Here is a 23,316-nt window from a genome sequence, read left to right on the forward strand (position 1 = left end):
ATTCAGCAAGGTGCAGAGATCAAAAAATGGCTGAAGTAGGGTTTTGTGGCTAAGCCCTAGCTGAGGATCCCGGAGATTTGAGTTTATTTCCCTGTAACACCAGTGAAGCCCCTCAGGCTGGGACCCAGCCCAGCCGAGTTCTCGTCACAGACATCTCTGGCTGAGGTTGTCATCAGAGTCCCTTCAGCATCAGGAAGAGAAACAGACACTCGTGGGGTGTGATTCCTCCAGCCTGTTTTAAATGGTTGAAAAGGGCTGACTCACCCGGTGCACTGAGCCTGCTGCTGCTGAAAGGTGCCAGAGTGACTCAGCCAGCCCTGCTCCAGCACAGACTCCCGAAGGAAGCCGTTGCCAGCTTTCCTCCGGCACAGCAGGCCAGTAGCCATGCTGTGCCGTGGCCCTGCTTCACCAGCATGGCATTTGGGGGTGCTGTCTTTTGGGGGTAGCACCTGCATGCTGAGCACTGACCATTTCAACCCATGTACAATACCAACGCACGGAGCAAATCGACATCAGCCACAGAGTCCCGGACCAGGCAAGCCAACCCAGCCACCCATGATCTTAATGTCCTTCCTCATGCTCACGGCTGACTCTTCTCCCCTGCAACCATTGATGGTGGAGCCACACATCTGAGGAGTCACCTTCCTTGGCAGAGCTTCAACACAAAGAAGCAGGGACAGTGTCTGCGAAGCACAGGCAACTTCACCATGGCATGGCACGGCACAGGGCATGACTAGCACCCACAGGGTGCTCCTGGCACCCTGTTCCTGGCGGAGGAGAGGACAAGAAGAATTTGGCTTGTTCCATTTAGCAAAATGAAACCTGGGAGGGGACGCGGTTGGTGTCCCGCAGCCAGTGGGGCAGCAAAGTTGTACAAGGGCCACCCCAACCAGGTGGGGTAAAAACACCCCCAAACCCTCTTTTGAAGCTGGGGATACCCAGAGGGCCGGGGGACAAATGCCAGCCCTGCAGACTGGGCAGCTCGAAAGGTCTCTGCCCTCCGAAGCTGCGAGATTTCAGTGCTCGGCACACCGCTGGGCTGGCTGCCTGCTCCAACACTGCCGACGTGGCAGGTTCCCTGCCCAGGGCGAGCACAGCTTTAGGCACGCGTGGCAGCCACATCCAAGGGGACAAACCTGAAGCAGCCCTGGGAAGAACTAGAAGGAGACTCAAACCTGTCACAGGTTCATGTCATCGAAGAGCCAAGAAAGGAGGGGAACCCAACAGAGGCTGCGGACGAGACAAGTTACCCCGTCTGCCCATCGCAGAAGTTACCGACCCCATGGCACGGTCCGCAGCTGTGACTGGTGGAGGTGTCGGTGCTGGGCAGCGAGGCTTTGTGCCGGAGAGGCTGAGGGGCACTTGTCAACCCACCCATGACCGATCCAGCTGTGGGAGCATGGCTGGGAAAAGGCTCCTTCCCCTGCAGCACAACCTCCCCCACAATCACCAGTTATACCACTATAAACCACTGCCCTGCTGCTCTTAATTAAAGGGATTTAAAACGTAAATGTCGAGGCTAAGTATTTCTTGCTTCTGACCAGCTGAAGCAAAAATGAAGGAAACTGGGGCTAGACAGAGAAAAAAACCTTCTAGATCTCCCAGCATGTGTTGGAAAGCAGTGCTACATGCTCCATAGGTGCTGCCAGCGTGTTACAGACCGTCTAGCTTGTGGCATGGTTGTACCAGAAACAGGTACTCTCATAAAAAGCCTCCTGCCCTGCTGAACTCTATAACCCCACCTTTATTAAACCATCTGTTAATCCGCTGTTAGTCTCCCTGTGAGCTTTATAAACAAGTAACGCATAACGAGCAGGATGTTGTGTTACGGTGCCAGCTGAGGGTGAATCCCTAGGTCCCAGCTGAGAGTGAATCCCTAGGCTGTGCTTTATCACCAGAGATTGCTCCTGCAGATAATCCCAGCCTGCCTGGGCACAGCCCCGATTTCATCCGTTTTGTACAAAATCAATGATTCCAAACTTTGCTATTTTGGCTTGCAAAAGGACGGGGCGCTCGGCCCCCTGCTGTGCTGGCTAGCTGTAGCATCACAGTGGGATTTTAGGGAGGCAGGAAAGCGATGCCCTTACAGCCACTCGCCTTCCCACCACATTACATCTCCCCGACGCTGCAACTTACTGACCTGCCCCCACCACACCCTCCCGCACCCATCCTTCCCCGCCGATGTGTGCAGCAACTTGCTGTGCCCATTAATGCCCCCAAAATAACCCCCTGAGGGATGTCACTTTGGTGTGGCTGGGGACGGGAGCACCACTTACCTGCTGTTGGGCTGAGAGGTCCCTGCCAGGTCCAGCACAGCCCCGCGGTGCGGCTCCGGGGAGATCTCCCCGGGGGGGCTGGAGGGCTCCACCTTGGTTGGATCTTTGGTAAATTTGCTTCCTGGTACCGGATGCACAGGGCAGGTTTGGAAGGAAAAGCAAAACCAGAATTAGCAACCAGAGATGCCAATGCTGCAGCATTTCCACCTCCACTTGTTCCCTTCCCAGTCCCAGGGCTGAGGTCAGGGAGGGGGGGAGAAGGTTTTCACAGGTCACCTGCTTGCAAAAAGAAGGGTGCAGATTTAATCAGGTATAAAAGTTACAATAATAGCAAGATGCTTGCTTAAACCTCTGCATAACTAAGTGTGTGCCGGGAAGCCCTGCTGGGGATGGAGCATCTCCAGAAAGGGCTGGCTGCCAGGACAGGGTGCTGAGAGGTGGGGACTGCGGCTGGGACACCCAGGGAGGGCCAGGGCCATGGACCAGTGCTGCAGGAGTGAGCCCCAAAGTGGGGAGAGCCCTGTCCCATGGGAGGGCATGTGCTGTGCTGGATGGGAGCCTGGCAAAGCCCAGAGCAGCAGTGACGCAGGTAGACCCATCCCGCAGCTCCCAGCCCCACACACAGCAGGAGAAATCTCTACTGCAGCAACACAGAGAGGGACAGAAACACCCTGTCACCATGAAAAACCTCCTCTCTCCCTTCCCTGTTCCTCAGCAACCTGGAAGGAGCTGAAACAAAGCCTCAGCAATGACCTTGGAGATGAAAAGAGTGATCTGAAGGCAGGGTAGGAAATGAAAATCAGGCAGGGAAGGTGAGCAAAGAGCTGAAGGATTAGTGCTGGGGGAAGGAGGGAATGAAATTACGCTGCGAGGCTGCAGAAACCATATAGGTGTCTTGTTAAATAGCTGCTGCCAAAGGCTCTTTGCTGGTCTCAAAGCGCCATCATGATATCTCTACCCTTCTAAAACACATCCCGTCCGTGGGAACATGAAGCCTTTTTCCTTTCGGCTCTAGCCTGCAAGGAAGGGCAGGGCTCTGGCAAGGGGACCAGCAGCAATATAGAGCCTTGAAGACACTATTTATCTACTGACAGTCCAAAAGGCTCCTTTTAATTTGTGCTTTCTATGGACCAAATCTTGTTCTTGCAGCAGCAAAGCTTGCCTGAAGCTGCTACCCAGGGGAGTAGCAAAAATAGGTTTCCTAGCAGTGGTGGGTATTTTAATTAAAGGGTGAGCAAAACTGTATGGGGAAGCTTTGGGATACTTTGCAGTTGGCAACTTAAAATACAGCTCCACTCAGAAAATAGTGTCTTTGCAGAAATGGCACCTCCTGACTCAGCAGATGCTTTTTTGTTTTGCACAGTCAGATGTGCTGACGCGAATCACAAAAAGCCAGGTTTAATGTGTTTTGCTTCTGGTAGCCCTGCAGGGACCCAGGCAGGGGAGGGAGAACTGCCATCCACCCCAGTCCTGCTGGCTTTGCTTCTTCATCTCCTAAATTCCACCTGCACCTCCCTGCCGTGTAACCCCTGAGCTCACGGCACGTTGCTTTCCATCAGCATACCTCTTGAGCTGAGGTACAGACCTATACAATGCCTCCCCCCAGATACCGTGCAACCATCATGGATTTGCAAGGAAAATCCAAGTGTCCGAAGACACGGTTCACTGCTCCATCCCTTGGGGGTAGGTTAGAGCTTAAAAAATCCTTTTCTTGAGGAAAAAAAAAATTAATGGGGCTGGAGATGAAGAAATCCCCCCCGGAGGTGGGACCCCCTAAAGGGTCTGCTGGAGGTCCCCCTTTGGGTGGCTGTGGTGTCCTCAGCCCTGGGGAGCACACTTAGGGCTGGGGCTGTCACGGAGCCACAGCGACTAATTTGGTTGATGGAGATATCTGAGGAGAAGGTGCCTGGAAAGCTGCCAGCGTGCGGGGTTGGCAGCTTGGGGAAAAAAAAAACCAAACCCAACAACAACTCCAAAACATGTCTTTACTTGCAAGCCAAGCCCAGGCAATGGGGGAGCAGGGCTGGGCGGTGATACAGCTGGGTACGGTGCCGTATCTCAGGCAGGTATCAGGGCAGTGGACAGGGGCAGCTGCTGGAGCGAGGGTCGGGTCGGACATCGCTACCTGTCTCCTTTTATTTGCGCTCAGCCTGGCTTCTCCTGCTCAAAGCACAAGGAGTGAAAACGCAGGGCAAAGAAAGCCAAAGAAACCCCCTCCCCAGGGTTTTGTCACTGAAAACAGGGATTTTTGTTGTTTTCCTTTTAAAAACAGTCAGTGGCTGGATGCTGCTAGAAAGAGAATAATTTACCAGTGAGGAACCCAGCAGTGATTTTTCTTCCTCCTGAAAGCACAGAACCATGCCGGGTGCTGCCTGTAGCTGCAGCTCAGCCTGGCGCAGGGAGCCAGCCCAGCCTCATGCACCAGGGAATTCTTGCTTAAACCTTCAAACCACTATTTAAGGGGTGCACAGTGCTTGCACCGGTCCCAGCAAAGGCAATCTCAGCGTGCCCTGATGTAGGGCACAGACAAGGCTTCTCCTCACTGAGCATAATTGCATGTGTCCTGCACTTTTGCTGCTTACAGGTGACATTATTTCAGCTCTGCTTCTCTGAATAATCTTTCAATTTTGTGGGCAATAAATCAAAGGACGGGGAGAACGTACCTGTAAAAATTCTCTCATCAAACATCCTAGGAGGAAAGGGAAAAAAAAGGGATTAGAAATAGGTGCTTCTAATGACTGAATTTTAGGTTTTAATTAATGAACAGCATTAAACCAAGTCAAAATAGTCATTTTATTCATCTCTAAAAAAAAGGAATGGATTTTTCAGTGAAAAAGAGAAAGCCTTTTAGCCTGTTGTGCAACCAAGCAACCTTAGAGCACATGCTTTTTAACTAAAGCACCTTTAAACCTGCTTATAAGTCATTCTCTTAATTTAATTAACTTATTAAATGAGGTTGCTATAGGCTGGCTTTACCAAAACAGACAGTGGGACCAAAGTAGCTGTTGCTGGACCTTCACTTCATGGCTTGGACCATCAACCAGATGCCACCTGTCGCCTGAATACCATATATTGATGCCACCCACAACTTCACTCGTGGGAGCAAAGTGTGTTTGGGGCCACATGCCGGGGCCCGATCCAGCACAGCGCAACCTGAGCAACGTAGGACATCTGGAAAGCTAATTCCTTTTAGGATGCCTGAGTCCTGTTGATGCTGGTGATTTTTAGCCCCCCTGGGAGCCTCAGGCAGGGCTTTCCTGCACCGTAGTTTCATACCTCTAAGAGGGAAACAACACAAACGCTGCACAGGCAGGGAACGAATAAATAAATACATTATAGAGCAGATTTTCCTGACAGGGAAGCAAAGAGGGATTGCATGGTGCTGAGATAACCAGAAAAGCGTCCACTCCTCCTACTCCAGTGCAAACACAGATATCAAGACACAACGCCCTGCCTGTAGGCGACACATCCTCATCATTGTATATATAGAATGTCCATAAGTGATCACTGCAAAACAAGGTGGAGGGGAATCCCTGTGCGTTGTGAATATGGATGTTCCTCCTCCCACCCGAAGGCACTGCTCCCATCCGCCAAATGCCTTTAGAAAGAGTTGTGCCATGATCAAAGGGTTCTGTTACCACCTGAACACTTAGGGTGGCACCGGCAGTGGCTGCACGGACTTACAACAGGGTGGCAGGGCTCGGGGGCAAGCGTGGTATGGCCAGCCCTGCCACATCCTCACAAAAAGGGAGAGCACGATGGAAACCAGAGGTTTGGGGGGAAAAAACTGCTTGGCTCTTTTCCATAAAAAAGGGTGAAAGGAGTTTTGGGCATCAAAACCAACCCTGTGAGCACAGAGGGAACACAGCTTAAATCCCTAAGCCCCCTTGAGGCCATGCACTCTCCCTTGCCACCCACCTTTTGATGACAAAATGGATGTTGTGCCTCTCCTCCAGTATCCGCTTGAGTTTGGGGACGCCGTAGGTGCAAGGTCTTTTGAAGGGTATTTTGTCCGGGATGCCGATGATTTCCACGGCCTCGGGGTCACAGGCAATCTTGCGGTATGGGACGGGGACCATGTGGTCTAACCCCAAGGCTTCGGCTGAAAGGTGAACACATGGTTTTCACTTAAACACACGCTTTTCCTTTTACAGATGATAAAACGAAGGTGTAAAGGCTTGAACTCCAGAAGAGCGAGTGCCTCCTGCCCTCTTCTCCTTTGCTTCTCCTAGAAGGTGAGCCCCGTGAACAGCTCCCCCATGGGAGATGGTACAATGGGGGGACAATGCAGCAGCAAATGCAGCTAACGGTGTCCTCCAGAACCCCCAAATAGGCCCAGCGTTGCTCAAGCCAGGGGCAAGCTGGCCCACGTGCGGTCCCCAACCTCCCCGTGCCTGCAGCTGGTTGCTGAGCTATATAACTCGCAAGTTGCATAGCACATATATGAATTGTAAGTTGTAGAGCTCATCTATAGCCCATACAGAACTCACGAGTGACACAGCAGGCATCTGTAGCCCATACAGAACTCACAATTGACACAGCAGACACCTATAGCCCATCTATAACTCGGGAATTATAAAATGAATTAAAAAGAACAGCCTGATGGGGATGGCACAGGCAACAAGCTCCAGCCCATCAGCCCATTCCCGAGCAATTTCCCAAGCTTACAGCTGCCCAAATGCCCTGGAACTAAACCAAAAGTGCTGCCCACGGCAAGGGGAGCACCAACGACACCCGTAAGCTGTGCAGGTGGAAAAAAAAGCAGCTGCAACACCAACCTTCTTTTTCCCTGTCACGCTAATGTAAAATGGCCGCATGGCACCGCTCCCTCTCGCCTGCCGGAGCTGGCGGTGCTCGGCTGCCCTGACCCGGTGTGCCACGCTCCAAACCGGGGCTGCTTTACAGCCCAGTTATAAATTCCTCGACGGTGGAGGGAGGGGGGGGGCTCCAGATAGAAATATTGACATAACCTTCAGCAGACACCCAGAGACTGGGAGCTGCTGGGCTAAATGTGTTAGGATGAGAAGGGAGCTCTAGCATATGGCTTCTGCTGCTGTGTTAGGGAACAAAAATGATTGCTATATAATGATATGCAAACCACAAGCGCTGCAGATGCATAATGGGATATTAACTCCTACTCACCATATCTGCTGTTAAACAGAATTTGCACGCACTCCCTAAGGGTGTTGATATCTTCGGTTTCTTTTATAAAACTGTCCCACTTATCTATCAAAACAAAATATAAGAAATAAGGAACTTCCATATGGTTCGTACACAGCAGATGCACTTTTCTCCCGCGAAGCGCTGGGAAACAGGAACAAGACTTTGCTGCTTTAAAAATAATGATTTCCCTCTTCCTGAGTGGATTTTGCCAGGCTGGCAGACAAGGTCTGGGCTTCCCCAGCTCCAGCCCCAGCCCCAAGCAACCTCCTCTGCAGCCGTGCATGTGCAAAGCAGATTCCTAAGAAATGACCCCATAAAACTTCTCAACCCTGAAATGAAAGACCCTCCGGGACACAGCAAACTCAACCTGAAACGAACCTTTGAAAGGTACGGCCGTTTCACAGAGGAGCTTTTTATCTCCTTCTCTTCTTCCCAACTTCCCCACCCGTATTTTTCCCCTTTATTTAACGCAGGCAGGCGAGGGTTGTGATGTAAACATGTCAGCATTTTTAGGTTGCATTTCCCTTGGGTGGGGTGAAGGTGGGGAAATGGCAGAGTCCCCTCTCCGTTGCTGATCCCCCCCCCCAGGCACTGCTGCAGAATCACACCGGGGTTAGTGGGTTTCAGTTATTTTGAAATAATGCCAAGCTTTCAGCCCCTCTTTGCTGTTTGCAGCTCAGGCAAACGGCTTCACCCAAAGCCGTGCATGAAGCCAGGATGGGCTTCCCCAGCCTGCCGGCAGTGCTCGGGGACCAAGCATCACGGAGGCGGCAGGGATGAAGGTCTTGGCTGTGATGCTGAGGCACACAGCAAGTAGAGGGAATAAATCTTGCCACTGCAGCACCTCCAGCGCTGCCAGGTCCCTGGAGCAGATAGGAGACCGCTGGGGAGCGATAGGGCCAGGGGACACCTTTCCCTAATTGCTGGCTGCTGGCTGCCTCCGGTACCGGAGCAGGACACAGACCTGTCTTGTCGTGGACGATGGAGAAGAGGATGCGCTTGGACGAGTGCACGTTCTGGATGAGAGGACCTCCAGAGACAGACGATTTCTGTCCTGGACAAGAGGGGAGACAAGGAGAAAGGGCTGATGAGAGCCTGACCGATGCTCCGGGCACCCGAACCAGCCCCCGGGTGCTGTCCCCCGCCAGTGACGCTGACCCGACCCTTCCAGCTCTCCTCCATGCACCCTGGCCTGTGACCACCCGCCAGGGTCCTGGCCACACCAAGCCCCCCCATGCACCCCCCTGGGGGGCAGCACCCAGTGTTTCAGGGCAAAGATGGGGGTGCGCCCTGTCGGCACCTCACAGGCACGCGGGGAGGGGCTGGGGTGGCACGGCATGGCATGGCGGGGGGCCCTCATCTCCACAGGGGCTGAGCTTTGCACAGATTTTCATCCAAGGATGGCCAAAACACCGGGGCCTGTCCCCGGCCAGCGCCTGCGGGGGGTGGGCTTCACAGCAGGCCCCCGTCTGAGAGCAAACTCCAGGCTATTACCACAGCAGTCGCTGTACTCCTGTGAGGAAGGCACCTTCAGCTCTCCCGCCGGCCTGGGCAGCAGCGCCTCGCCCGCCATGTTGGGCCCGGGCAGGCTGGAGGACACCTCTTGCTTTAGGTCGACGGTGATCTGGGCTGGCAGCGAGACGCCGTACAGAAAGTTGGTGACGGCGACGGCGGAGGGGGTGTCCTGGCCGGGGGGTTTGGCCACGGGACCGTTGGCACCAGAGTCTCGGCCACCCTTGGAGGCGAGGGAGGGACAGGTCAACTCCACGCCGGGGTTTGGCTCTCGGCTGGGCTCCTCTGCTGGCCTGAGGGGAAGGAAGGAAAAAAGGGGAAGAAAAATCAGATTCCTTTCGGTCCCAGGACGAGCAAGGGTGTGGAGGGGGAAGAGCCATGCCTGGGAGGGTGGGACACGCTGCGCCACGGCTGCCCGGCTCTTTGTTTCAGAAATTACAGCCATCACCCAATACCTTGAGCTTCTGCAGCCACCTGGACCCTTTTTGTCTTCTTTAAGTGGGGCAGGTTGGTCTTAAGGTACTTCAACGCATTTTTATTAGCTAGGGCAAAGCTGCCTAGCTCCACGGTCCGGTGCATTTAAGGAGTAAAACGATTTGTGACAGTAACAACTTGACTCTGTCTCCTGTCCCAGCCCCCAGGACCCATGGCACCTTCAAGGGGGACCTCAGTCAGCCCAGGGACGAGCTTCAGACCGAGGAAGCCCACGTGCTTCACATGAGACAGGCGGCCGCAAGCTCACAGATGGCTCAAATTCTGCGTGTCCTACTTTTAGCTGTCTCAGCCTGATTTTCCAGAAGTGCCGAGCCTTCAGAGGAGGTATTTGGTAGCGCTCAGCATTTCTCTGAATGGATCCGAGGTGCCGCCAGCCAGGCAGAGGCAGAGGAAATGCGCCTGAAACCACCAAGCCGCTTGCAAAAACGTGGCCAAAATGGGGAACTAGCCCCGCCACGGTCCCCCACCTCCCTCCTCGCCTGGCGTTAAAAACCCAATTTCAGTCTGGGAAGAAGCCCGCAGCATTTATGCTGGAAACCCCTCTGGAGACAGGAAAGCACTTAGCTTTCTGCAGCGGAAGTTTTGGCGGAGACACATAAAGTGATGCGGTTAATGCGCATGTTTACATGCGCTTATTATAGGAACAAGTCCGAAACAGTCTCGAGCCACCTGACACTGATGAGCCTCCAGGCTGGACCCAGGTTTCTGGGTCTGGGAGAGAAGCCAGCACATGGGAAGGACCCTCCTTGCCTGCTCTGCACAAAATCTCTGCATTGTCTGGCTTCGTAACAGCTGCCATCCCAAGGGCTCACTGCCCTCCCGCCCCTTGGGGATCCCCAAAATTACCTTTTTAGCCTGAAACGGATGCTGTGGCTGTGTTCTAGGATGGCCATCAGGGATTTCACATCGTACTCCATGGGCTTCTTAAAGCTGATTCCCTCAGGCAAGCCAGCGACTGCCAGCGAGCCCGGCTCTTTCAGGAACCTCTCGTATGGCAAAGGGACCACGCTGCTCTTCCCCACAGCTTCACCTGAGGAGGGGACAGAGTTACACACCGATGGACACCTCGTGCCTCCGGCCACGGCCGAGCCAGGCTGGAGGAGTAAACTCAAGAGGCAAGAGATACCAACGGAAACGTTACGAGAAGAAAACCTCTTCCTACCTCTGCAGTTAGTATGCACAGCCCTACAAACCCTTTCTAGAAGTGCTAACTAATAAAAAACTCACAAAAGCCAATAAGCAGATGTCTCATCTTTTGGGCTGCACAGTAAAATCCTCAGCTGGGGTCACTTGGCCACAAGCTCACCCCCCAGGAACGCCCAGACGCGTGCCAGTGAGGAATGTGGCTGCTGGCAAGCCAGAAGGGAGCTGAAAGCTGACAAAGGAGGCTGAAGGGCTCACACTGATTTTTATCTCATGTTTACCGAGATATTCTGGGAACCTTATTTTCAGTCAGTTTTCTTATTTTACCTCCTGGAAGAATCAAAAGTACTTTGCTTGCTGTTGCTGTCACACAGCCTCGATACACTTTGAAGGACAAGAAAAAAAACCCAAACCTCAACAGTCTCCCTCCATCCCACCATTCACAGGCAGCACGAACATCGACACATTTGACTGCGCAATTGCATCCAGCAGCACAGGAATCCCACCCGCTCCCCTTGATTTGGGCACAGAGCTCCTCCATGTTCCCACCAGGCGGGGTTGTACCTCTAAGACCAAAATCTCCCCAGGCAGTCGGGAGCAAACTGCTTTCCCTTCCCCAGCAGCAGCAGATGACCAGCGAGCATCACAGCTATACAGAGCTTTTCTAAATCAGCTAAAAAGTCCACATGCCCAAAGTAGGGATGCTTAACAGTGCTCTCCAGGCAAGACACTGACAGAAAACCAGTTCCCTCTGAAGAATTTCAAAGAATGGCCAAAACCCTTGAGCTACTCTCTGTGGAAAAATTACTTTGGAAACCACCCCAAGTCTCCGTGACCAATAAACCTGGTGCTGAAAGCATGAAGCAGAAGAAACAGCCATGCAGGAATGCGACCTGTCTGGCAAAGCAGCGTCCAGATGCAGAACATCTGGTTGCATGGCAAGGTGTCTGTGCCTTCTCCTCCAGGCTGAGGGGCAGGCAGAGGAGATTATGGAACCTTTAAAGAGCTGTGGGATTCCATATTGTTGGTTTTCTTTAAAATCTTTTCCTTCTCTCTTCTTTAAGGAAAAAACCCCAAAACCCACACCAAAAGATCTTACAGAAGCCCTGGAAATCCTTGTGACACCGTCAGCCAGTCCTTATTAAAAGTGATTTCTTCAACATATTCTTTGAAGGAACGCGTGATAACTAACAACGTGCGACTTGCATGAGCCATCAAGACTCCTTATAGGCGGCATGGATAATGTTTTAATTAAGCCAATAACAGAAGTTTCAAAACGAACCTTTGAACCACAACACCACGAGTACACTTTCTGCAAGCTGACAGTTTCCCTGCCCCGATGTGCCAGCTCTAGCGGCTTTCCACCTCCCTCCATCACCTCTCTTCGTGATGGGGAGAAGCTCCCGACGCCCACGGAGGCTCCTTATCAACCCAACACTCAGTAACTCCCCAAACATATTTTTATGGGGAACGCGTTACTGTCAAAGTGACCTTCACCAAGCCTTGCGCTGCCGTGCAGAGGCTCACGGTTTAGCTAAAGAGAGACAATAATCATCATTAATGCCTGTTTAATAGAAGCCGGCGGTAATCAGTCATCCTGTTGGCGCAGAGATTACCCGGCTCTGGAGGGAATACGCGATCTTTTTGACTGAGCATTTTCTAAGATTTTTTTGTTTCCAATCCCTGTTGATGGGAGGCGACTAAAAGGATAAAAAAGAAAAAAATAAGAAAGATAACTGTTAATTTCTGACAGTCCTCTTGGTGTTGGAAACAGAATCACCCTGGGGCACTTATTATCTCCTGCGGTATTTCTCCCCACTCAACCAGGAGAGGTTCTTCCCAATGGGCATGCTGAGAGGGGAGCATTCGCCCAGCGGGTTTCACCATTGAGCGGCTCTGGGATGGAAACAGCTGATCCTACTGAATCAGCAGCAAAGCCAGAACTACACCCAATGCCAGAATTACACTCAAAAAGCAAGAACTACATCCAGTGCCAAAGCTACACCCAACACCAGGGCCAAAACCACCAGCCTAGGGATGCCCAACCTCCTCCTGCTGTGGCAACACTGGCCACCCCACGTTGGGACCTGGCCAGCTTGTCCCCGCACACATCCACACACCTCGCCAAGGTAAAGAGCATCACAAACCCATCCCGACGGACGGGCTGCCTGGTTTGTTCGTGGGATGCACCCTGATCAGGCTTTTTTATGCGATTATATATTTATGGTATGTCATATACGAATAATTCCCACATTCCCAAGAGACCTGCAAAGCCTGGCACTCTCCCAGCTCTGCAGCTCACAGTGGGGATCCAGCCAGTGCTGAAACACCCTCCCCACCCTGCTCCCTTGGCTCTTCTGCATTGCCCCTTCCTTCCCTCTTGGGCCCAGGCTTTTGAAGGCAGTCAGAGGGTTTGATTACCCCCGTTAATGGAAATATCACCTCCAAGTCCTCTAAGTGGTTTCAGAAAACCTCGGTGACTGTCAGTCCCTGAAGAAAGGGATACCATCTCCCTTTTCTGTCTGTGAAGCCCACGGCAGGCGCTGGTGGTGAGCACTGAATGACAGCCAGCAGCAGCAAAGCCTGCGCAGGGGCCCAGGGCAGCTGGTGGGAGCACCCGTTATCCCCCTCCCGTGGTGTGGGAGTGCCTGTTCCCAAAGCCAGCACACAAACAGGGGCAATGCCCGCGCTTCGGGCTCAGGGAGACCCGCATGGCCCCAGCAGGGCTCGGTAGCACACCCCAAATCCCAAATGGTGATGGGGAGTTGTGCCCCGGAAAGCAAAACACCCAGTTCTGCAGCTGGTCCAGCCACATGGCCTGAACCGCCCCGAAGCACCACGCAGGACTAATTCAACCTGCTGAGCAGTGCAGGGCAACGTTGGGGCTCGCCACACCGTTTTCACAACCCAACCTCGCTTTTCCTACCCAGGTCAGTGTGTGGCCCTAGAGGTGCTGCTGGGGGACAAGCCGGGGGCATGGCCTCTACCCCCAACCATGGGGGCTCCAGCGGGGACCTCCCGAGCAAGAAGCGCTGCTGCCGCTTGAGCCTCCACAGATTGGGCCCAGAGGGAGCTCTGCAACCCACTGGGTTACACATCAACAGCCATATGGTCATCTACATTTTAATTGCAGAAGCTTTATTGCTGGGGATGATGCATGTGCTGGAACGGCACCAGCTCGTCTCTCGGAGCCGGGGCTGCAGGGCCGCCTGCTAGAAAAATCATCTTTTTTTTCTTTTAAATAGACTTGCCAGGGAAAAGGGTGAGAGATTCTCTGCAGAGCCCCAACACAGCGCTTATGAAAGAGGTATTTGTGTAGATGCGGCATCAGGGAAAAAGCTTGAAAATCACCCTCAGGGCATGGCAGAGGCTTCCCCTGGTCGGGCAGCACAGAGGATGCTCCCCTCAGTACAGGGATATTTTTTTTTTGCCCAGTTTGGGGCTGGAAAGTGAAGAAGCAATGGCCAGATCTCATCTCAACACAACGCTAACCCTATGCAGGAGCACGTCCCACCACGCTGCCCCTGCCAGGTGCCTGCTCCCTCGCTGGGGAGCCGGGCTGGGGCCAAAAGCCGCATCTGGCAGCAGCGCTGGGCAGCTCAGCGAGCCCCAGGGGCAATCCAAATCCCCAAATGGAAGCGTGAAGGTTCTTACTATAAAGCACATCAAACACTTCCTCTACCATCTTCCTGAGGAGGTACACGTCTGATCCCTGGTCCGGGGAGACCCTGAGCACGCTTCGCCCGCATTCCTTTGCCTTCTTCTGAGCCTCCACATCCTGCTCCTTCCTCTGCTGGACTCCTGCGGAGGTGAGAGGAGAAAACGGGAGATGCTGCCGTGAGAAAAGGGTTTGTGGGCCATGCCATGCATGCTTTCGAGTGGCTGTGAAGCAATCAAACCCACCAGGTGAGTCACACCAGCTTCAGCCAAGGCTGAATGCATCCCTGCCCACCAAACTCCAGGTAAGACAGCGTCTTGTGGGCACCGGGTTCCTCACCGCCCCCACAGCATCAGCAAAGTCCTCTGGCTGGGCAGGCAGGTGCCCTGGGCCTCCCACCCAGCTAGCTCCCTGGCTCGGATGGGGTCACAGCCCCCGGCAGCCCTCGACGTACAGGGGAAGGTGCTGGCATGGGCAGTGGTGCCAGCAGCGCAGCTGGGAGTGGAGTCGGTCATCCTGTGTGTGCCCCCCCCTTTCCTGGTTTTACCCTCTCAGCTGCACTGAAACTGTTGTGATTAATTGGGCAGCACATTTCTTTTCTCTGGTTTCAATCTGCTTAGCCTTCAATCTCTCAGGAAAAGAAAATCCGCCTTTCTTGGAGGCTTTTTTACCCTTCAGCGTCTCGTAGCTCAGTAATACCAGCTATTTCCTGCTAATTTCCCCCATTAAACCTCAAATAAAGCATATCTTCAGCAATGACTTCCTTGCATCTCTAAACGTACAGAAAATTAAACACTACAAGTGCATTATTGCTGTTCTATCCAAAGCAATTCGCAAGGGATTTTCGGTGGCGAAGGACTAATTCCTTCATCATCCTCGACAGGCTCCTGCCAGTGAGCGGCCCTGGATGCTGCTGGGTGCTCAAGGAGGGGATTGTGGATCCCTCCCGGGAAAAGAGCCTGTGGCTGGGACATCGCTGGGATGGGGGCGAGAGCAAGCTGGGGCACCCACAGAACTAGCCATAAGAAAGAGGACAGCCACCCAACACCAGGCAACCTCTGGCAAGCTCTGCAGGCCTCCCACAGCACAGGGACACGGGCCCTGGAAAACTTTTTTGAGGTGTTTTACCAAGGTGGTGAAACACATCTGCATCCACACCCTCCCATGAGTGACTCTCCCTCCTGGCTGCGCGCTAACTCTCCTCCATTGACATTAATCCTGATCACTGTCAAGTCCCCTCGTGCATCAGGAAAGGCTGAGCCAGAGGTTCAGATAAAGGAAGGCGTTCAAGTGAGGTCTGCGCACCCAGAGAGATAAGAGGCTTCTTACATCTCCCAGAGATGTCTGCTTTAGATTATTTCAGATCCTTTCTAAGGGGGCAGCTAGACCATAAATCAGAGGCACTTTCAGGGATGCTTTCCACTGCGTGCCAGTTGTAAGAGCTTTACGGAGCTGAGCTGAGCCTGGGCCATTTATAATTCAAGACAGAGTTATCACGTTTCACCCTGTCTCCAACATCAGCTGCTTCGCCCGAACCCCATCGTCACGACTATGTGCTTTCAACCAGACGTGACCATTTCATTTTGACAAAGGTGTAAATGAAACTAAAGGAGAGGGGAATCGGGATCTAATGTCAGGCACCTTGCCGCAGCACAGCGGTAGGTCACTGCCTAGGATATATGTATATATAGTTCTAAAAGTGAGATTTGCAGATGGTCATCAATATTGTGAGCTGTAGCAAGACACAGTTGGCATTTAATATCTATGAGGGAGCTCTCTCCCGCTGGCCATCCCGCTGCCGCTCACCGCCGGGGACCTCCTGCCTCTCACAGGTGGTGGGAAGAAGAAGCAGAGTCAACCATGAATGCAGGAAACATCCCCAAAATGCCTCCTGTCCTGCAAAACGCAACGCACCAAAGCAAAGAACAACCAACAGCGGCTGTCCTGGCTGCGAGTGCGTGGCAGAGGTGGCAGGCAGCTGCCCACAGCAGGCAGGACAGGGGCGCAGAGCACAGCCTTGGCAGGGAGACGCTCCTGCAAAGCCGTGCTGGCTCACCCCGCACATGTGTGGTGAATAACCCGAGCAGACAGCGACCCTGGCAGCTTTACAGCGCTCATGTTTTCACTAGAGCAAACCCTTCCTGAGCAATCTCTCCAGTGGATTAAGCACCAATATGGTTTCCATCAACACGGTGCGTGTGCACACACAGCCAGGTCGTTTCTCCCCAGTGACATCCCACCATGGGCAGCGTGTGCGAGCAGATGCAGGACTGGGGTTCCCCCAGGTCTGGGGTCTGCCCCCCCCCCCCCAAGCCAGATCCCATCCCAGCTCCTGCACGGAGTGGGGAAAGCAGCAGCTGGCGTGCCGTGGCTGACACCGTCCAGTCCAAGAAATACGGGTCCCCATTTACAGCAGAGGTCCCACCTTCCCCTCAGCTCCCAGGCTGTTTTCAAGGAGCTGGCAGAGGCATGGAGCTGGGACAGAGGGCTGGGTGCCAGCCTCGCCACATGCAGGGCTTCCACCAGTCACACACGGCCCTGGTGCCTCTGATCTGAGACCGGGGAGACCACAGCTCCTGCTCAGGGCTCCCTTTCACCACTGTTAGCCCCTCAAAAAAAAAAAAAAAGCAACTCCACAACCAACGTTCCCAGCTCCCAAATCCATCCCTGTTTTTCCAAAACCAGGAAAAAAGCCTTGGCTCAAGAAAGCCTCTCTGGGGGATCGCTAGGACAAACTATTTCTGCTAAGTCCCCAAAAGCCACTCCAGCGCACTGGCCGTGCTGCCGCAGGCTGAGAGCACCGGGGGAGCAGAGCAGCCATCCAGCCCCGTGCCATCCCAGGGATGCTTCAGAGAGGCGAGCTGGGGCGCACGGTGCCCCCCCTGTGAGGGAAAAGGCTCTGGCCGTGGTTCCCACACGCTTTCTCCATCACTTCCACCACTGCTCAGCCCCATGGACAGACAGCAGTGTGGTGCCCCCCTGAACCACAACGTCTCCGTGCGCAGGGGGGTCCCAGCTGCCACAACTGCAACACCAACCTCGTTACGGGAGAAGACCGTGCTGGTGCGGATACTCACGGCAAAACTTCTGGAAATCAGCTTGCAGCTCCTTGCGGGTGCTGAGGAAGACCCGTCCCTTCTCGGTGCCCACCACGAAGGCGCTCTCCTCGTGGACGGCGATGCAGGCCACCTCTGCGTTCAGCTTGGAGAGCGCCAAGCACTGCAGGGAGGCAACCAGGTCAAAGCGGCTGTGGGAGCATCCCTGCTTGGCACCCCCCTGCCATTTTCCAGTGGGATTTTTTGCTTCCCATCAAAAGATTCCCCCATCAAAAGCAATGTTCTGGGTTGGGTCAGAATTTTATGGGGTTTATGACATCCCCAGCAACTTTACAGCTCCAGAAGGGCATCCAGCTGCACTGTGCTTTGCTGGAAAACAAGAACTATTTACCCATCATTTCGCTTCACTTTTTCCTATCCTAAAAGTAAACATTTTATAGTATTTCTTTAAAGGAAAACATTCCTGTAAAAAAAAAAAGCCACCAACCAACAACAATTTGTATTTTTCCACCAGCTCTAATGAAATAAGGAGCACGGGAATCTTATTTCAGCTGCAGAGCACTAATATGGTCAAAGTCTGGATTAGCTGAACGATTCTTCTTGTACAGTTATGCAAAACATTAAAGAGATGGAAAAGACTTCCTCCATTAATCCATTTTATGTAACATGCGCTTCCTGCTCTACATAATACACACGTATATGAGTTTTTATTATTATTATTTTTTATATTATAAAAGTTATGCAGTGCTGGCAGCCTGAGTCATATTCCCATAGCTATAGCACTGACACTATGAAGATGCTATCCCCAGGTCACGATTTAAATGGGTAAAAGGGGGGGGTTTCCCATCGCCAGTCCCAGTTAGACACATCGCCTGCCCCTGGCACCGTGGAGGGGCTGGAGGATGCTGGCAGCCAGGGGGAGAGCAGGACAGCAGCTGCCCAGGGACCAGCTCCCCCTGAGCTACCTTCAGCTCCCTGCATACATTTCCAGCGAGCCTGAATTGCGTGGGCTTAAACCAGTCTCTATACTGGGTCATTTCAGCTCCTGCTCACCTTCTTCGAGAAGGAGGTATTGAATCACATCGCCCAAAATAGATATTTTTACGAAAGCACCTTTCAAAAACCAGTAGCAAATGAAAGCATTTTGTTCAAAGAGCCCAATACATAAAAAATAAACACAAAATCTAAGGGATGTGAGAACTGGAGGCAGACCAAATCCAAACCCTATGCCCACTTGGTGACACGCATGTGGCGCCGTGGTTTATTTATCACACACGCAGGCAGCCAGGATTCAGTGGGTGCAGAGCCTGGTGCTGGTGAAGTGCTGGGATAAAGGCTGAATTTCAGGAGCAGCCTGGCCCCCTGGCCCTGGTGTAAGCACCTAATGAGGACTGCGGTATAATGTATATTCGTTAAGAAGCCAAACTATGATAACACAATTTGCTGTACAGGATGGCATGTATATAAATCACCAAAGCTGCCTGGGGTGGGTCAGCGCTGGGGAACCTGCTCCTTAGTGGGGCGGTGATGGCCAAAGAGAAGGAAATTAGTAGGAGTGAAAAAACCCCTACCTGCACAGAGAAGACAACACATCCAAGACAAAAATATTAAATGTGACTTGGCTTTAAAAAGGAAGGGCTATTTAGCACGTCGCATTGCATTAGACAGTTGTTACTACACACCCACTTTCCCTTCTTGATCACATTCACAGTTAAAAATAAGATTAGCTCTGGTCCACAAGACTTAATCCAGACAGTTATCTTGTTTATGTAAGCACGGCTGACTTAGGCAAGGTTTCCACCGGGAATTCTACGTCAAAAGATATGAAAGCTATTTTCTTTGTTCTTGGAGATAAAAGCCATTGTTCTCCTGTTGTGTAAAAGCTCACGGTAACATTGGTAAAACATCAAGAAAAAACCCAACCAACCACCCTACATTCAGTTGATACCAACATAAATATTAATGGGAAAACAATACACATCTGAGATTAACTTGGGCTGACTTTATGATCCTTACGGCTGTCAGGGCAGAAGAGGATTTTTATTTCCCAGCTCCAGCAACTCCCTGGGCTTTCTGGCAGTGGAGGCGAGCGGGACGAGCTCGACAGCGCTCCTGCTTCGGCCCTGCTCCCAGCCAGCCCCATCACAGGGAGGTGAAAGGATGGAGGGGGACGGGAGCCTTACCATGGAGTCTAAGGCAGACACTAAGCTGGTGATGATTTCGTCTTTCTGGGGAAAAACCATATTCCACCGGTCAGCTCTGGAGGTGCCAAGAGTCACGTCTAAAGGCTTCCCTGCCAGGGCCATATTCACCTGAAAACAGGAAAAAAAAGATTTTTAGATATGCATCCCTGTTACTAATGGAGAGCCAGTGCTGAGCATCACCAGTGCAGCCCCATCACCGGCGTGTGCCATGGGCTACGGCGCAACGCTGGCATAGACAGAGAGGAAACTGAGGCACTGAGAGAGGCCAGGGCCAGCCCGAGCCCCATGTTCCCCACGTCTCCTCTGCTAAAGGCAGCTAATTGCAGACGCTGCTGAGCCATAAGCAAACCCCAGAGCCAATGCTGTGTGTCCCAGCAGCGGCCAGGTCACCTCTGCCCTTGGGTCTCACCCCTGGGGAGAATCCACCACTGCGTGGGGCGTGCTGGACGCCTGCCTGGTGGGACAGCCCGGCTGAGCAGGCTGCGGCCGTGCCGAGCTGGAGGATGCCATGCTAAAGCAGACACGGAGCGCTGGCGTGCCCGAGCTCTGCAGGCAGCAGAGAGCAGGGGGTGATGCATGCGTCCCCGCACAGACCCCCGTGCTGGTTGTCCCCACGCCTCCCTCCCCATACCCTGGGCAAAAGGACAGCCTGGCAGCCAAAGGTTTCCCTGAAATGGGCCAAAGCCACAGGGTGCTCTGCCTTCACCCCAAGGGAGAGAGGCAGCTCGTGGTGAGGGGCTCCACCATCACATCATCCCACCCGCAGCGCCTGGGGGACCGTGCTGGTGAGAGCAGGACCGGGCAGTGCGCAGGGACCCTGCACCCAAGAGGGGCTCAGCCCCAGGAGCTCCATCCTTCACTGCAAAACGGGGGAAAACAGGGAAAAATGCGTGCTGGAACTGCACCAGGTCCCTGCGCCCTGGTGTGCCCATTTCACCATGACACACAGCGATGCTGGCACTGCAGGGGAAACTGAGGCAGGGGCTTGCCCCGCATAAATCACCCCACTCCCACACTGGGGCACCCACACCTGATACAGCATCACACCCCAGCACCCAACACAGTCCCTCCCAGCTATTGCCCCTCCACCTGTAGGGCAGCGTCCTGCTGCCCAGCTTTAATCCTGCGAATAAAGGGTGGCAAATTAGCCGGCAACACTCAGGAGCCACTCAAACCAGATCGTAAATCATGTGCTCACAAGCGGATAAAAGAGGCTGGAGAATTTCTAACAAGGCTAGACGGGCAGGAGCCAGGGAATATGAATGAAGCTGCCTGCACATAACTCGATTTGCGGCTCAGTTGATAACCACAGCCGCTCAGCCCTGCTGAAAACGAGGGGTAAAAGTCAGCAGCAAAAACCCAAATTCACCTTCCCGCCCTGGTCTGCACCCACGTCCAAGCAGAAGGAATCTGCACGCAAAGCAGGGCTGTGCTGCCCCACGCAACTGGGGAAATGGGAGGTTTGGGCCCAAAACAGCAGCACCCCCCACCCCACCCCCCCTCACCCCACCCCCCTGCCAGCATCTCTAGCATCTCTGCAGGTGCCCGAGCATGCTCAGGGCAGGGGTTTTCTTAATGAAGCTGATGGACAGCTCTTCTCCCCCAAGATCTTGGGGGAAATAAAACCAGAACCAGGCACCAGCCTGGCAAACAAAGCAGGAAACTGAGCTCATGGTCCTGCAGCCTGGGTGCTACCGCCCTCTGGCACAGCCCCGCCGACGTCCCCACGCTGGGGACAGGGCTCTGCCAGGCACCTCCAGCATCACCAGGATTGCAGCAACGCAGGAAATGATCCACCCTGCTCCAGTCCCGCGGTCTGGGCATGCACGGATGGACGGGTGGACAAGGGACCACTTCACATGTAAGCTCCCGAGCAGCTCCCTGCACACAGCCCTGCCAGCGCACGGAACTCATGATTCCTTCTTTTAATCAATGCCGTGTTAATAAGCGGTGCCTTGTTGCAGCTGGCAGGGAGCAGCACGGCAATGGCAATGCCGGTCCTGAGCCGCTGCTCTCCTGGCTCCCAGGACACCAGGCAGCTGCAACCCTGGGCTGGGGACCAGCCACCACCTGGGGGCTGCCATCGGGAAAGGACCCAGTCCAGGGTGCATCATAATGCCCCCACAAGCACCCGCTTGGAAAACAGCCTTATTTGGATGCCCACACGTATTTTGGAGTGCCCTAATTATTATTAAATATGACTGTTATGACAGGGATGTTCTTGCCACTTTCCAGTGGCATTTTGGAGAACTGGTCCCGGCCTCGGTGGGGCTGGTCGTGGCCCCTCCGAGACCTGAAGCTGCACCAACCTGCTTGGCCATGGCCTCCCACGGAAAGCGGCACTTACGGGGAAGAGATGCTCCTCCCTCAGCTGCAAAATGCAAAGCCACAAGCTGGATCCAGCCCCAGAGGGAGAACCAAAGGGAAAGCCCAGGATAACATCAGCGGGAAGTGGGGCAGGGTCCCTCACCCACTCCCTGCTCTGCAGAGACTGGGACAAAAGTAATCCTTTTCACCTGGCTGAGGGTTTCATAAAAAGGGAGAATCACTCAACAAGAAAAAAAATTATAATAAAAATATGACCCAAGTAATACAGCAGGACTTTAAGGGATGGAGGGGACAATATTCCTGGTAAAGCTTTTAATCATTTGTGGTCACGAAGAGCAGTGACAGCAGATTTAGAAAAGGGGGAAATAAAAGGGATGAAAAAAACTTCACGGCAAGTGCTAGGCTTATACAAATCAAATTAAGACATACAGCTTGAAGTTGTTTGTCTAATCAAAGGGAAAGTAATCTTTAGGAAAACTGGGGTAAACCATTCTTATAGCAGTTAGGGCCGGCAGCAGGGAGCGAGGTGGGTAGGATGGGTGCAGAGCATTCCATTCCCTTCCCAGGACTCCACATGCCCATCCTGCTGAAATCCCACCCCAAGGCACCCACCAAGGGATGAGTTCCCCCTCCCAGCCCACAGTGGGGGCTCAGCTCCGGCCCCAGCCCCATCCCACCTCCTAGGGGCGCAGGGTGACTCAAGGACTGTCACACTGCTGTCATGGGGCCAAAGCAATGTTTGCAGATTGGTTTTATTTTTATATATAAAAAACAAAATTATATTTTATTTTATTATTGTTGAATTATTTCCCCCTCTCTCCAGAATGATTCTTGCAGGGATAGGATGAGCAGTGCAGGGACAGGGGTGCTGCACCATAGGCGGCACAGGATGCCGTCGCCTGCTCGGCTCTTACAACACCTTCCTCGCCTCCCTTTATAATCCTGGGAAAGATTAGAAATTTGGCCCTGGGGGAGTTTCGCTCGTGAATCACCTGCGCAGCAGCAAAGGCAAACCCAGGCGTGTGGGGAGGCTCCCGAACCCCTGCAGAAATGGCAGCGGTCCCCCCAGCCCCGCACCCGCAGCAGGCGCATCCCCTCTCCATCCCTCCGACCGCTGCTGCAGGGCAGCATCTCTCCCCAACATAAACATCCTCCCGTCTTGCATGCTGCGTCACCATTTCCAAAGCGTTTCGAGAAAACAAAACAGTAAAAGAAAAAAATGAAACCAAAACCAAGCCAATGACAACCCCCCCAAAAGAAATTTCTAAGCAGAAAACTGTCTCGTTATAGCCCTCAAATTATAAACAGGTTCAATTAGGAGAAATTGAGGGGAGATGACTGTGAGCCAGCACGGTGCGGCTCCAGCATCGCCTGCCAGGCTGGGGCTTGACTCGTGGCAAAGACAGATGCTGGAAGCTCCCAGTATTGACTTAAGGATGGGAGACCTTCCATCTCCCTTCTTCTTGCACATCTTTTCAAGC

At 53.2% G+C, this 23,316-nt stretch overlaps 1 protein-coding gene across 8 annotated transcripts in view; it reads right to left on the reverse strand.

Annotated features, from left to right (window-relative positions):
- The window catches only part of GTF2IRD1 (GTF2I repeat domain containing 1), a 67,658-nt gene that overhangs the window by 25,817 nt on the left and 18,525 nt on the right, over nt 1-23,316 (reverse strand). For 7 of the 8 annotated variants that reach the window (XR_008746020.1, XM_055797236.1, XM_055797235.1 and 4 more), the window contains exons 2-11: nt 19,487-19,615; nt 17,325-17,466; nt 14,244-14,390; nt 10,293-10,476; nt 8,934-9,244; nt 8,404-8,493; nt 7,419-7,502; nt 6,195-6,378; nt 4,940-4,965; nt 2,277-2,397 (exon numbers count right to left, since the gene is read on the reverse strand). Coding sequence is in view for 7 of the 8 variants with exons in the window: in XM_055797236.1 (XP_055653211.1) it covers nt 2,277-2,397; nt 4,940-4,965; nt 6,195-6,378; nt 7,419-7,502; nt 8,404-8,493; nt 8,934-9,244; nt 10,293-10,476; nt 14,244-14,390; nt 17,325-17,466; nt 19,487-19,609 (1,412 nt within the window). In the remaining variant the exon portion in view is untranslated. Of the gene's footprint in view, nt 1-2,276; nt 2,398-4,939; nt 4,966-6,194; nt 6,379-7,418; nt 7,503-8,403; nt 8,494-8,933; nt 9,245-10,292; nt 10,477-14,243; nt 14,391-17,324; nt 17,467-19,486; nt 19,616-23,316 lie in introns of those variants that run through there. The other variant, XM_055797234.1, reaches the window with a different exon arrangement.

Source organism: Falco peregrinus, chromosome 2 (assembly GCF_023634155.1).
Source record: "Falco peregrinus isolate bFalPer1 chromosome 2, bFalPer1.pri, whole genome shotgun sequence".
NCBI classification, from domain to species: Eukaryota; Metazoa; Chordata; class Aves; order Falconiformes; family Falconidae; genus Falco; species Falco peregrinus.